We start from the raw sequence: 12871 nt of genomic DNA, 5'->3' as shown, positions 1-12871 counted from the left end.
GCCCTTACGTCCCAAACCCTACGCGTTGCTATCGGTGCCAGCGGTTCAATCACACCAGCCAGTCCTGTTCCAATCCGGCCAAATGTGTTACATGTGGCAGGGATGCCCATGAGGGTGCTTGTCCACCTCCATCCCCTCGCTGCATCAACTGTATGGGTGACCACGCCACTTCCTCTCGAGATTGTCCCGTTTTTAAGGACGAAAAGCTCATCCAGGAAATTAGGGTGAAGGAAAAGGTGTCGACCTTTGCTGCTCGAAAATTATTCACCAGTCGACAGCCCACCGTTCCTCAGAAAGGAAAATACAGCACTGTCCTTGCTTCTCCTCGGCCAACAAAGGAGGCTGCCACGCAGACTTGCGACCTCACCTTTAGTGCCACGATCGTCAGATCGGCCAGCGCAAAGATCGCCCGTTCAACCTCGCCACTTTCGCCTGCCCACTCTCTGGCTCACCCTTCGTCGAGTTCTGCTAAATCTCGAGCCCAAAAGTCAGACACCAAGATCTCGAAAAAAGAGCATACTCGTGAAGAGTTTTTACGTACGGCAACTTCCCAACCATCGGTTCCTCCTTCCTCTAAACATCATACTTCCAAGAAGGCTACAAAGAAACCCAGTTCCTCTCCTTCTCCGCCAAGGCGTGTCCCATCTACAGCACCACCTGGCGGAAATCGCCCTTGGCCGTCTTGTGTGTCGCCGAGGCGCACTGCTGGCGGCCGATCAACCGGCCGGTCGCTGGTGGCAGGAGCTGCTCCTGACCAACCTATGGATCAGGATCTTCTGCCTTCGGCTGAATGCCATTCCATGCTGTCGGTCGCAAGCTCAGAGCAGTCGTTGAGTTGACAGCGACCTTGGTCACATTCCTCCATTTTCTGTTCACCCTATGTCCATTATCCACTGGAATATCCGCAGTATTCGAGCCAATCGGGATGAATTGTCGATCCTCTTACAATCCTACTCGCCGGTCGTCTTCTGTCTTCAGGAAACAAAGCTGCGTCCCCATGACCGCTTTGTTCTCCCTCATTTTCAGTCCGTCCGATATGATCTCCCCTCTGTTGAAGGCACTCCAGCACATGGATGACTCATGATTCTTCTCCATGAAACTCTCCATTATCACCCAATCCATTTAAACACTTCCTTCCAAGCTGTCGCCGTCCATCTTTCCCTTTCCGGATACACGTTCTCTCTTTGTACTGTATACATTCCATCGTCCACACCAATGGCACGAGCTGATCTCCTTCATCTTCTTGGTCAGCTTCCACCCCCATATTTGCTGGTTGGGGACTTCAATGCCCACCACCCGCTTTGGGGATCTCCACATCCTTGTCCACGTGGCTCACTATTGCTAGACGTCTTCCACCAAGCAGATCTAGTTTGCCTCAACACTGGGGTCCCTACATTTTTGTCTGCCTCCACGACAAATTTATCTCATTTGGACCTTGCGGTCGGTACTGTTCCGCTAGCTCGGCGCTTCGAATGGTTCGCCCTTGATGATACACACTCGAGTGACCACTTTCCATGTGTCCTTAGACTGCAGCCTCAACAGCCATATATGCGCTCGCGACGCTGGAAGTTTGCCCAAGCCGATTGGACACCTTTTTCATCTCTAGCGACATTCGATGACCGTCACTTTCCCAGCGTCGACGATGGGGTCACACATATTACCGACGTTATTCTTACAGCTGCGGAACATTCAATACCACGCACCTCCGAATTGCCCCGGCGCCCCCCAGATCCTTGGTGGAACGAGGCATGCCGTGATGCACTACGTGAGCGGCGACGTGCTCTCCGCGTTTTCCGCCACCATCCTACTTTGGCCAACTGTATCCGCTATAAGCAGCTCCGAGCGCGATGCCGTCGTGTCATCCGCGATAGCAAGAAGGCAAGCTGGAAATTCTTTATTAGCTCATTTAACGCCTTCACTCCCTCCTCGGAAGTTTGGAGTCGGCTTCGACGGTTCTCAGGCGCGCCTAGTTTCTCCCCGGTCTCTGGGCTCACTGTCGCGCATGACACATTAGTGGACCCCTTCGCAATTTCTAACTCGTTGGGTCAGCACTTTGCTGAGATTTCGAGCTCTTCAAATTACCCGCCAGCGTTTCTCCCGAAGAAACTTGCGGCGGAAGTGCGACCTCTTGCTTTCTCCTCTCAAAATCGCAAAAGCTACAATACTGTTTTCTCGTTGCGGGAACTCCAACATGCACTCTCTTCTTCTCGCTCCTCCGCCCCAGGACCGGATGGTATCCACGTCCAAATGTTGCTGCATTTATCAACCCATAGTCTGCGTTACCTCCTTCGCCTTTATAATCGAATTTGGACCGACAGTACTTTTCCCAGATGATGGCGGGAAGCTATCGTCGTTCCTGTTCCGAAACCTGGAAAGGACAAACATCTCCCCTCTAGCTATCGCCCCATTTCTCTCACGAGTAGTGTCTGTAAGGTTTTGGAGCGTATGGTGAATTACCGTTTAGCGTGGTGGCTGGAATCCCGCAGTCTTTTAACACCTGCCCAGTGCGGATTCCGAAAGCATCGTTCTGCAGTTGACCATCTTGTTGCTCTCTCCACTTATATCATGAACAATTTTCTCCGGAAACGCCAAACGGTAGCAATATTTTTTGATCTGGAGAGAGCATACGATACCTGTTGGAGGACAGGCATCCTCAGCACACTGTTCTCTTGGGGCTTTCGAGGCCGGCTGCCCCTTTTTCTTCGCGAATTTATGGCAGAGCGCACATTTAGGGTGCGGGTGAACACTACTCTCTCCCGCACTTTCTCCCAAGAAAACGGGGTACCCCAGGGCTCCGTGCTGAGTGTTGTACTGTTTGCCATCGCTATAAATCCAATTATGGATTGTCTCCTTCCTGATGTCTCGGGCTCCCTCTTTGTGGACGATTTTGCGATCTACTACAGCTCTCAACGGACCAGCCTTCTAGAACGACGTCTTCAAGGATGTCTCGATCGCCTCCACTCTTGGAGCATCGAAACCGGCTTCCGTTTCTCTCCCAGTAAGACCGTTTGTGTTAATTTTTGGCGACGTAAGGAGTTTCTTCCGCCCTCCTTACATCTAGGTCCTGTCAACCTTCCGTTTTCAGACGTCGCTAAATTCTTGGGTCTTATGTTTGACAGGAAACTGTGCTGGTCCTCCCACGTTTCCTATATTTCGGCTCGCTGTCTGCGATCGCTTAACACCCTCCGTGTCCTGAATGGTACCTCCTGGGGAGCGGACCGAGTGGTCCTTCTCCGCCTCTATCGCGCCTTAGTGCGCTCGAAATTGGATTATGGAAGCATAGTCTACTCCTCTGCTCGGCCGTCTATTCTTCGGCGTCTCGACTCTATCCACCACCGTGGATTACGTTTAGTGTCTGGAGCTTTTTACACTAGCCCTGTGGAAAGCCTTTATGCTGAGACTGCTGAACCTCCGCTGTCCAATCGGCGAGCAGTCCTTCTGAGTCGATATGCTAGCCATCTGTCTTCCATGCCTGCTAATCCAGCCCATGACCTTTTTTTCGACGCCTCCTTTGATGTAGGGTATGCAGGCCGCTCCTCCTCCCTACTACCCCCGGGAGTCCGCTTCCGTCAACTGCTCCATTCTCTTTCCTTCCGCTTTCCTAAAACCTTCTTGACAACTTGGGGTACAGCACCGCCATGGCTCCGTCCCCGGATCTGCCTGCTCCGTGACCTTTGTCGATTTCCCAAGGATGGTACCCATACACTTGTTTATCGTCGGGCATTTGCTGCTCTATGTGCACAAATGACGGACGCCACATTTATTTACACCGACGGCTCGAAAACATCGTTAGGTGTAGGGAGTGCCTATATTGTTGGCGACACCCCAAATCAATTTCGGCTTCCCGACCAGTGTTCGGTGTATACTGCGGAGCTTTACGCTGTTCTCCAGGCTGTCCACTACATCCGCCGCCATCGGCGGATACAGTACGTTATCTGCTCAGATTCTCTCAGCTCTCTCCTCAGTCTCCAAGCTCTTTATCCTGTGCACCCTCTGGTGCACCGAATTCAGGACTGTCTGCGCTTGCTCCACCTGGGGGGCGTCTCAGTGGCGTTCCTCTGTCTCCCGGGACACGTTGGTATCTGTGGAAATGAGGCGGCCGATATTGCAGCCAAGGCTGCAGTCTCTCTTCCTCGGCCAGCTATTCCATCGATTCCTTTCTGCGATCTACGGAGCGTTTTATGTAGTCGTGTTGTTCATTTATGGCACGCGCATTGGTCAATACTTCCCAAAAATAAATTGCGGGAAGTGAAAGCTCTTTCTTGCGCTTGGACTTCTTCCTCCCGAACGCGTCGTCGGGAGGAGGTAATTTTAACTAGACTCCGGATAGGGCACTGTCTTTTTAGCCATCGACATCTTTTAAGCGGCGATCCTCCCCCACTCTGTCTCCACTGCTCTCAGCTGTGGACGGTAAGACACCTTTTAATTGAATGCCCCTATTTTAATCTGTTACGCGCCCGTCTACAGCTATCGCCTGATCTATCGTCGATTTTAGCAGATGACACGCGCTCAGCCGACCTCGTTCTCCAGTTTATTAGTGCTAGTGAAATGACGTAAGTCATTTGAAGCTTTTTTTTGGGGACAACCAACCCCTTTCTGTAGTGGATTTTTAAGCCTTCCTTCTGCTTTTAGTTTCTCCAATTTTATGACTTTGTTCCCATTGCTGCTGGTTTTCAATTTCAGTTTTTTTACTGTTTCCTAAGCCACAGGCTGGTCGCTAATGACCATAGCAGTTTTGCGCCCTAAAAAAAAAAAAAAAACCTGTCAAACAGCTGCAGTGCCTTAACAGCTGAATTTATGGCAATTAAACTTACCTTTTGCCATGTTCGTTCTTGCACTGGCAAGAGTATCTTAATCTGCAGTGATTCCCTTACAAGCCTTGAGGCTATAGACCAGTGCTACTCTCCTCATCTACTGGTTATGGCTATCCAGGATCTTGTCACTGACCTCCATCAAATTGGACAGCCAGTAATTTTCATTTGGACCTCTGGTCAAGTTGGGATTTCAGGAAACGAACGAGGTGATCGATTGGCCAAGCTGACCATGAGGATGCCAATTCTGGAAGAGGAGTCCCAGATCTGGACCTTCTGTCATTTGGACACCATCGATTGCTGGAAGTCTGGAACTCAGAATGGTGTGCCCTGATCTCCCGAAACAAACTAACAACAATTGAGGAGACCACAAGCATGTGACGGTCTTCACTGCATGATTCTCAGAGGGAACCCACCATCCTCTGTCAACTGTGCACTGGCCACACTTGGCTGACTCGTGGTCACATTCTCTGATGTGAAGATCCCTCTCACTGCTGATGCAGAGCCCACCTTACGGTGGCCCACTTACTCATGGACTGCCCTAATTTGACTGCTTAGAGGCAGCATCTTAATCTTCCTGACACGCTACCTCTGGTGCTAGCAAACAATGCCAAAGTGGCTGATCTGGTGTTATGTTTTGCTCGTGAAGGTGGTTTCTATTCAACCCTTTAAGGTAGGGCTATTTGGCCTCATTGACTGACTGAAGGGTTGGTGAGGCACCCCTCTCCTCCTCCTCCCCCTCCCTCCCCCCTCCCTCCCCCCCTCCCTCCCCCCTCCCTCCCCCCGGGGTCCGCAGTCGGCCCTTGCTCGGTAGTCCAGCATGGCCTCTACCCTTCCTACCTTTTATTCTCTTTGTTCTTTTTCATTTCTTTGTTTTAATGCCTTGTATTGACTGATCTTTTGATTACTTGTCTGTGCTATTCTTTTTTCTGGGCTTTATCTCTGTTTTTTAATTGTGTTAGTTACACTTGGGATTTACAGGATTTGCCTTTTGCTTCCTTGCTTTGACGGGTTTGCCACTGACCGGATGAAGGGACTGATGATCTTGCAGTTTAGTTGTTTTCATTCCAAACCAATCAATAGTGCAACCTGGAAAGCCCATTTCAATCTTCACCAACTCACCTGCTGAGAAATGGCATGTGCCCAGTTGGAGTACAGTGCTCACAAATAAACAATGACCAGCTACAACCACAAAATTTTACTGCATAATCTTCATTTTGCGCTACAACTGATAAGGATATGGTTATATAGTCTACTGATACATGCTTCTATATTCTGTAATACCTCCTTTTTTTGTTGTGACTGCATATTTTTGGTGTATGTGGTTTATTCTCCCTCCCATCTGAGTAAAACAAATAGACCTATAAGTGAAATGTATAGATTGTGACTTTGATTTCTGCTGTTCTAATTGCATTTATTTCTTTCAGGTGTTTTGTGCATTCATGGAATATTCATAATGGGACCATCCTTTTAAACATGTGCGACAAACGAAAGGTACAGTGGAATAATTCAACAGTGACAGTGAGGTGTATTGAACAGTTTTGAGTACAAAACACAATAAAAATAAAAGAATGGTTATGTAGCTTCTTCACTGTTACTGAAATTCTTTTTTTATTTATTGTTGGTTGTGTTAAATATTCCATAAAAACTGAAATGAACAGATTTATGACTCTTAATGATGATAACAACAGGAATAAGTCAGTATTATTGTACTAACTGATCATGTCCTCACATGGCTCACTTACTGCATAAATGCCAGACTGTACTCCAAGAATATATTTCAGTCTCATTTGTATAGATCATATTCAGTATAATCATCTCTGAAGTGAAAACAAAGATATCTCAAGTCATTACTGATTGTATGCAAGTCTTGATGTAGGCTACTGTTATATTTTAAGAGATGATCAAATTACCATGTAGACTGTAGAGTACAGTTGTCCAATGTGAGAAGATGATTAACTAACCTCGCCAACAAGCCACGTTTTGCTTGCCCATGTAATTGCTACGGCAACATTACTACTATTTAGTTTACAGCATTGGTAAACTCTTTCCAAATGATATGTGAGATCTAATGGTCAAAAATGCAAAGTGCTATAATGCGCAACAGTAAACAGAATAGTACTGGAAATCTTTCCTTCTAGTATCATTTAAGTGGTTGTCTTGTTGCTGCTGTTAACATAATTTCGTAGGACTATCTTATTGGTTATTATGACACTGATGATGACCTCTGTCAGTCACCAAGTAGGCAGTGTTTTCTTCCACCATTCAAAGTGTTTAAAAGCATTTTGACAGGACTTATTTCTACAGATTGCAATGCCTGTCTGTGACCTAACAGTCTTTGGATTAATATGATTTTGAAACTTCCTGGCAGATTAAAACTGTGTGCCCGACCGAGACTCGAACTCGGGACCTTTGCCTTTCGCGGGCAAGTGCTCTACCATCTGAGCTACCGAAGCACGACTCACGCCCGGTCCTCACAGCTTTACTTCTGCCAGTATCTCGTCTCCTACCTTCCAAACTTTACAGAAGCTCTCCTGCGAACCTTGTAGAACTAGCACTCCTGAAAGAAAGGATACTGCGGAGACATGGCTTAGCCACAGCCTGGGGCTTCTGTAAAGTGACCGGGCACATGTTGGTGGAATATCCTTCAGATACCATGAACAAACACCAGGAGCTGTGTAATCCAAGAAACATCTTGAGGAAATATGAATCACGAGTATTTTTTGTCAAAATATTCAGTCATTGGCAACATCTCTCACTGTGAAAAGTGACCGGGCGTGAGTCGTGCTTCGGTAGCTCAGATGGTAGAGCACTTGCCCGCGAAAGGCAAAGGTCCCGAGTTTGAGTCTCGGTCGGGCACACAGTTTTAATCTGCCAGGAAGTTTCATATCAGCGCACACTCCGCTGCAGAGTGAAAATCTCATTCTGGTAATATGATTTTACATCATTAGTACAGAGCACAATATTGTTCTTTTTGTATTTACATTATTTAATTATTAATGGAGGCAGACTTCATTTGTCTCTCTGTGAAGTGAGAGATGTTGCCAATGACTGAATATTTTGACAAAAAATACTCGTGATTCATATTTCCTTAAGATGTTTCTTGGATTACACAGCTCCTGGTGTTTGTTCGTGGTATCTGAAGGGTATTCCACCAACATGTGCCGAGGTGTGTATCTGTACTTGTTGCTCATGAGCAGTTATGTGCTGGTTTGTGTAAACATACCTGGTTCATGTGCTTTTGCTAAGGTAATTTGGCTGGCTGAATGCCAGATAAGTTTAAGAAGCTGCATTTCTTTGCTCCATTATAGTGAAACCCTTGTGAGCAAAAATGTTTTCCTTATTGTAGATTAGATAGTTTTTCTTGTATTTACTGGTCTTGTTGCTGAGCAACAGATGTGCTGTCAGCAGGATGATAAAATAGTTTATCTTCAAAGAAATTGTATCTAAAACACATTCTTCAAAATGTTTTATAAAAATGTTTGCTGTACAATAGACTAAAAAATGACAGATTCGTGACTATGTTGTCATCAGTGACAATTAACAGACAACAGTATATCCAAACAGCACCTAAGGATTTACCAGGCATTGTCATAATATTGTGCAATTATTATAGCTACTGCTCTCCAGGATTCAATATTTTACTGCAAGTATGTAAATGTGTTGAATCACAATTTGTTTAAATTTAATCATCACTGAAGGTTATAGATGCTATTTCTCCTTATGATGATTGTGTGCTGTACTATCTTTGTGGTCATGATACACTAGTGTAGCATTTTTGGGTTACGTACAAAAGTGTACAGAAATTTCCCACATCTTATCAGCTTGCTGCTATATCTTTCAGGCAGTCTTGGCTACTGAATAGACTGATTAATATTTATGTGCATTATATTAGCAGATGTTTGTTGCCCTCGTACAAAGTTGCAAAATTATTGTGCTCTGACGAACGTTAGGTATGGTTGAATGAGGTTATCATGGGGCGGATTTCATGAAAGCTCAATTTTTTTTAACACGTATTAGAAGTACACTGCAGCACAACAGAATTAACAGCTTAACATAGGGTGTTTCAAAATAATTAATCTGATTTAACAAGCGTATATATTTTTTTACACGCATGCAGCTACAACCTTAGGGTACTTTTTACAGTTAAGTTTAGGATAAAAGTTTTCATTTATGTTTTAGGAGTGTTTGAGATACCCTCCACCACACGCATGTCAAACACCCAAATGATAGACAAATTCGTCCGATTCTTTTGGGCGTGAGTCTGCTAGGCCATGTTGCAGTTCAACAAAATTGTTGGAGGGGGTGCCACATAGATGGAGTATTTCACAAGCCTCCACAAAATGGGGTCACATATCCTGAGATCAGGTGACCTGAAAGGCCAATGATACAATGTGAGATCCATATGCTCCTTACATCCGATTCATCTTTGAAGCAACTCATTATTATGAAATGCTGTTGCCAGTTTGGTGGTGGTCTGTCCTGTTGAAAAGTTCATCCTAAAATGCAATTCGTTGCTGTTTTATTGCCATTTAGTGTTGGCACACTTTGGACAATGAATGATTAAGGTAGGGATATAGTTGCACTGGGGAATTGCTCCCCCCCACCCCCCCCCCCCATCCCCCTCCCGCCCCACATGAACTGGTAACTTAACAAATGATACCAAGGTAAACTTCTTCTAGATTCAGTGTGTAAGTTAATATTTACAAGTTTGTCTTCATCATGTAGAAGATAGTCTTGTGAAATTGGATGAATCTTTTTGAAACACCAAGTGTACCGTGCTGCCTTCTCTGGTTCTCTTGTGCATAAAAATTGCATTTATCCTCCTGTATGTTTTTTGTAAACCTTTGTCAAGTAATGTCACAGAATAGATCTTATTCCCTTTGTTTGCAAAGGATATGCTTTCATACAGAAAATATTACCCTATTTGCATTCTCAGAGTAGATTATGATAAAAACATCTTTAAAGTGCTGCCTACCTGTACTAAATAGTAAACTGTGTCACTCATGTACTACACAAGGAATGCTTAATTGGCAGCACCTCTTATCTGAAAAGTATTGGTATTTTACTATGATGAGTAGTTTATAGATTCAAAATGAATGTAAGAAAATGAATACTAACAACGTTTTTGCTTCATATCATGAACTGAAGCATGAACAACTAGAGAAAATTAACAAATGTATTTGGTGCCTCAGATTTTGAAATGTTGTAAAATTTATGTATCAGGATAGAGTTTGGGTATAGGAAAATAAAAGGCTATATGCAAATGTTCTAAAGAGATGAAAAGTGCTTCCAAATCTGGGTCATGAGACACAAATGGTACAGGAAATGACAAGGATGTAACAGTGTACCATAGCTAGGCACATCAAATGGGGGGACATTACTTAAGAAACTTCAACTACTCAGTTATTTTCTCATAATGCAAGCCACAAAAGACTCTTGAAGGTAAGCATACTTTGTACATTATGTTTACATGTTGTAGTTGTCACCATCAACATTATTTGAGCTAGTAGTGCTGAGGAAGACTGTGTAGCTGAGGCAAATGTCCAGGCAGCCTTGGAGTCATCCAATCACTTTCCACTGGGGCCTGCCTTGCCAAGAGCCTCATTGACTGCTCCACTTAAGACAACTATGCAAATGGACTAGGAAAATGAGAGGTCAGCTCACACCAGCTGTGATTGATAAGAGAAGAATGCAAATTTTATGACTGTAGTTTTAGATGCAGAAGCCCACAGTCAATTGCTCCAAGAGGTGTGTGCTGCTACATATTCTGACAATGAAATGTCACAAGAAGAATCACACACACATTACTTCACTGATGTACCTGGAATGATGGCTGCCACATCTCACAGTATACCTGCAGTCTGGCACAGGGCACAATCTACAGCAAAGCTCTACTTCTGTATGCAGTTACAGTAGACACTTTTCCCACAATAGCTGATGGAATGGGGCACTGGATATTGCAAAAGGGTTAACGTGGACAGAGGATGGGGGAGGAGGGGGGGGGGGTGCAAGAAAACTGCTCCCTTAAGAAATTGCACCTTGAAGCCCGACCCATCTGGCACCAACAAAAGCTCACCACAATCTGCCGCCACCAACAGAAAGATACAAAGTTCTGGCTGCGCAGTTGTCATGCTCACTGCTCATGAGCATGAGTGCTAGTAACATGTTTACTCCACTTGCTGGCATTGCAAATGATGATTAAGATATGCTAGCAGCACCCAAAAGACAACGTATTCCACCGCCCATTGTGATGAAGTACAAAGATCAAATAACCTACAGGAATGCAGCCAGCTGAGGTCGTCAGCAGTAGCAAATACTTTGACAGGCGCCTACCCTGTCATTTTCAAGGCAAAACTGCAAAAATTAAGTGCTGTGCAAGGGAATTTAAAACCTCAGCTTGCAGAGAAATTAAGAAAACACACTATCTCTTTCTCTTTCTCGCACACAACATTAATTAACAGTTGTCGATGACAGCTCCCGACTGCATTCCTGCAAGATGTTTGAACATTATATATGCTGGGAGAATCTAGCAAGTACAAAGGTGATAATCAAACACTCTGCTGACTATTCAGACACCACTGTGTAGAAGAGTTCAGCCAGCAAGAGAGGAAAAAAATCAACACTAAGACTGCAGCTGACTCCAGGAAGATGATAAGAGGCATCAGTACTTAAGATGTCTTTTTACACAAGTGCCTCTCACAACAGGAGAAGCTTTTGAAGATAGTAATAAGGAAACTACTGTTCATCATCTCCCTTGACTACATGAAAGAACAGCTTGAGAATATGGATTTTCCCATCCGGGCCATGGAGTGCATGAAATCACCCCGCACCAGCCAGTATACAGCACTTGCACTGGTCATTGCCATGAACACAATGGAGAACAGGAACATCTACCAACTAATGAGACTTTCTGCAGTGAAAATCACCAGAGGGCCAGGAGAGGTCCTCTGAGGTGTTTTCATTGCCAGTGCCTCAACCACATCGTCAGAAACGACTCTGTGCCAGCTGTCTGCATTAAATGTGCTGAAAACCATCTTACCGAAGGGGGCTGACTCACTCGTGAAAAACCCACCAGCAAATACTGCAATGCTGCTGTGTCCAGCTACTGAACAACAATGAAAAAGAGCCACAAGGTGCCTTGACATCTTCTATGCTGCCTGTGTCTCCTCTGGAGGGTTGCAATCCCAAGTGACAGAGCCTGAGTCTGCAACTGTCACTCAAGGGATGAGCAGTGAAATGCAGACCACTTCAATTACTACATCATCACTGGCTATGCCTGCTGCAACATGGTGTCTGAGCAAACACCCAAGACATCTATCTATGGGAGTACTACCATGTATGTACATAGAAGCAAACCCCAAGCAGAGCACTTACTGAAAAGTCTCTGCCATCAGAAGCAAATGTAGCAAGTATCCAAAACTGCCGAGACACACTGGACAGTGTGCCTCCCGCATAGGCGCACCACACCACATTGCTCAACTCACCAGACTGTTGTCACAACTGAAAAAACTTAACTCCAATGTCACCTACTTGATAGACCCCTTCCCGTAGCAGATATGTGTTGCAGTTCAGAGGGCTCTACCAGCATCCACCATTTTGCCTTCTGCTTCCCAGTATGTCACACATTAATGGACTTACTGTGATCCTGTGGAACACTAATGGCCTCCACAGTGAAGCTGGTGAGTCATCCCAGTTTCTCCGAGATGAATCATTTGGCATCTGCCTGGTGTGTGAAAATCGCCTTAAACAAAGTGTCTTTGTATGTGCACCAAATTACACATGCTATCGAATGGTTAGACTAATGGGGGGTGTCATGGCAATCGACATATACCAGTCTATCACCACTACCAAATTGCTGCACATGCCTTAACAACCCTGGAGGCAATTACAGTTGTTGGCCACATCAATGGTATGCTTTTTTTTCCATTGCGGCGTAAATGTTGCACAGAAGAACCCTGTATCCTGCTGACGTTACAACTCTCCTCTTGCACTGTAGCAATATTTTTCTTGCAAGAGATTTCAGTGCGAAATGGGCTACGTAAAACTCCCGGAACACC

At 45.1% G+C, this 12871-nt stretch overlaps 1 protein-coding gene across 1 annotated transcript in view; it reads left to right on the top strand.

The window, feature by feature from the left end:
• LOC126248657 (cell cycle checkpoint protein RAD17) overlaps nucleotides 1-12871 on the top strand; it is a 144993-nt gene that overhangs the window by 25473 nt on the left and 106649 nt on the right. The window contains exon 2 of the mRNA XM_049949843.1: nucleotides 6239-6305. Coding sequence (XP_049805800.1) covers nucleotides 6288-6305 — 18 coding nt within the window. The 5' untranslated portion in view covers nucleotides 6239-6287. The remainder of the gene's footprint in view (nucleotides 1-6238; nucleotides 6306-12871) is intronic.

Source organism: Schistocerca nitens, chromosome 3, assembly GCF_023898315.1.
Source record: "Schistocerca nitens isolate TAMUIC-IGC-003100 chromosome 3, iqSchNite1.1, whole genome shotgun sequence".
Classification (NCBI taxonomy): domain Eukaryota; kingdom Metazoa; phylum Arthropoda; class Insecta; order Orthoptera; family Acrididae; genus Schistocerca; species Schistocerca nitens.
This window is presented reverse-complemented; position numbering and strand designations above follow the sequence as displayed.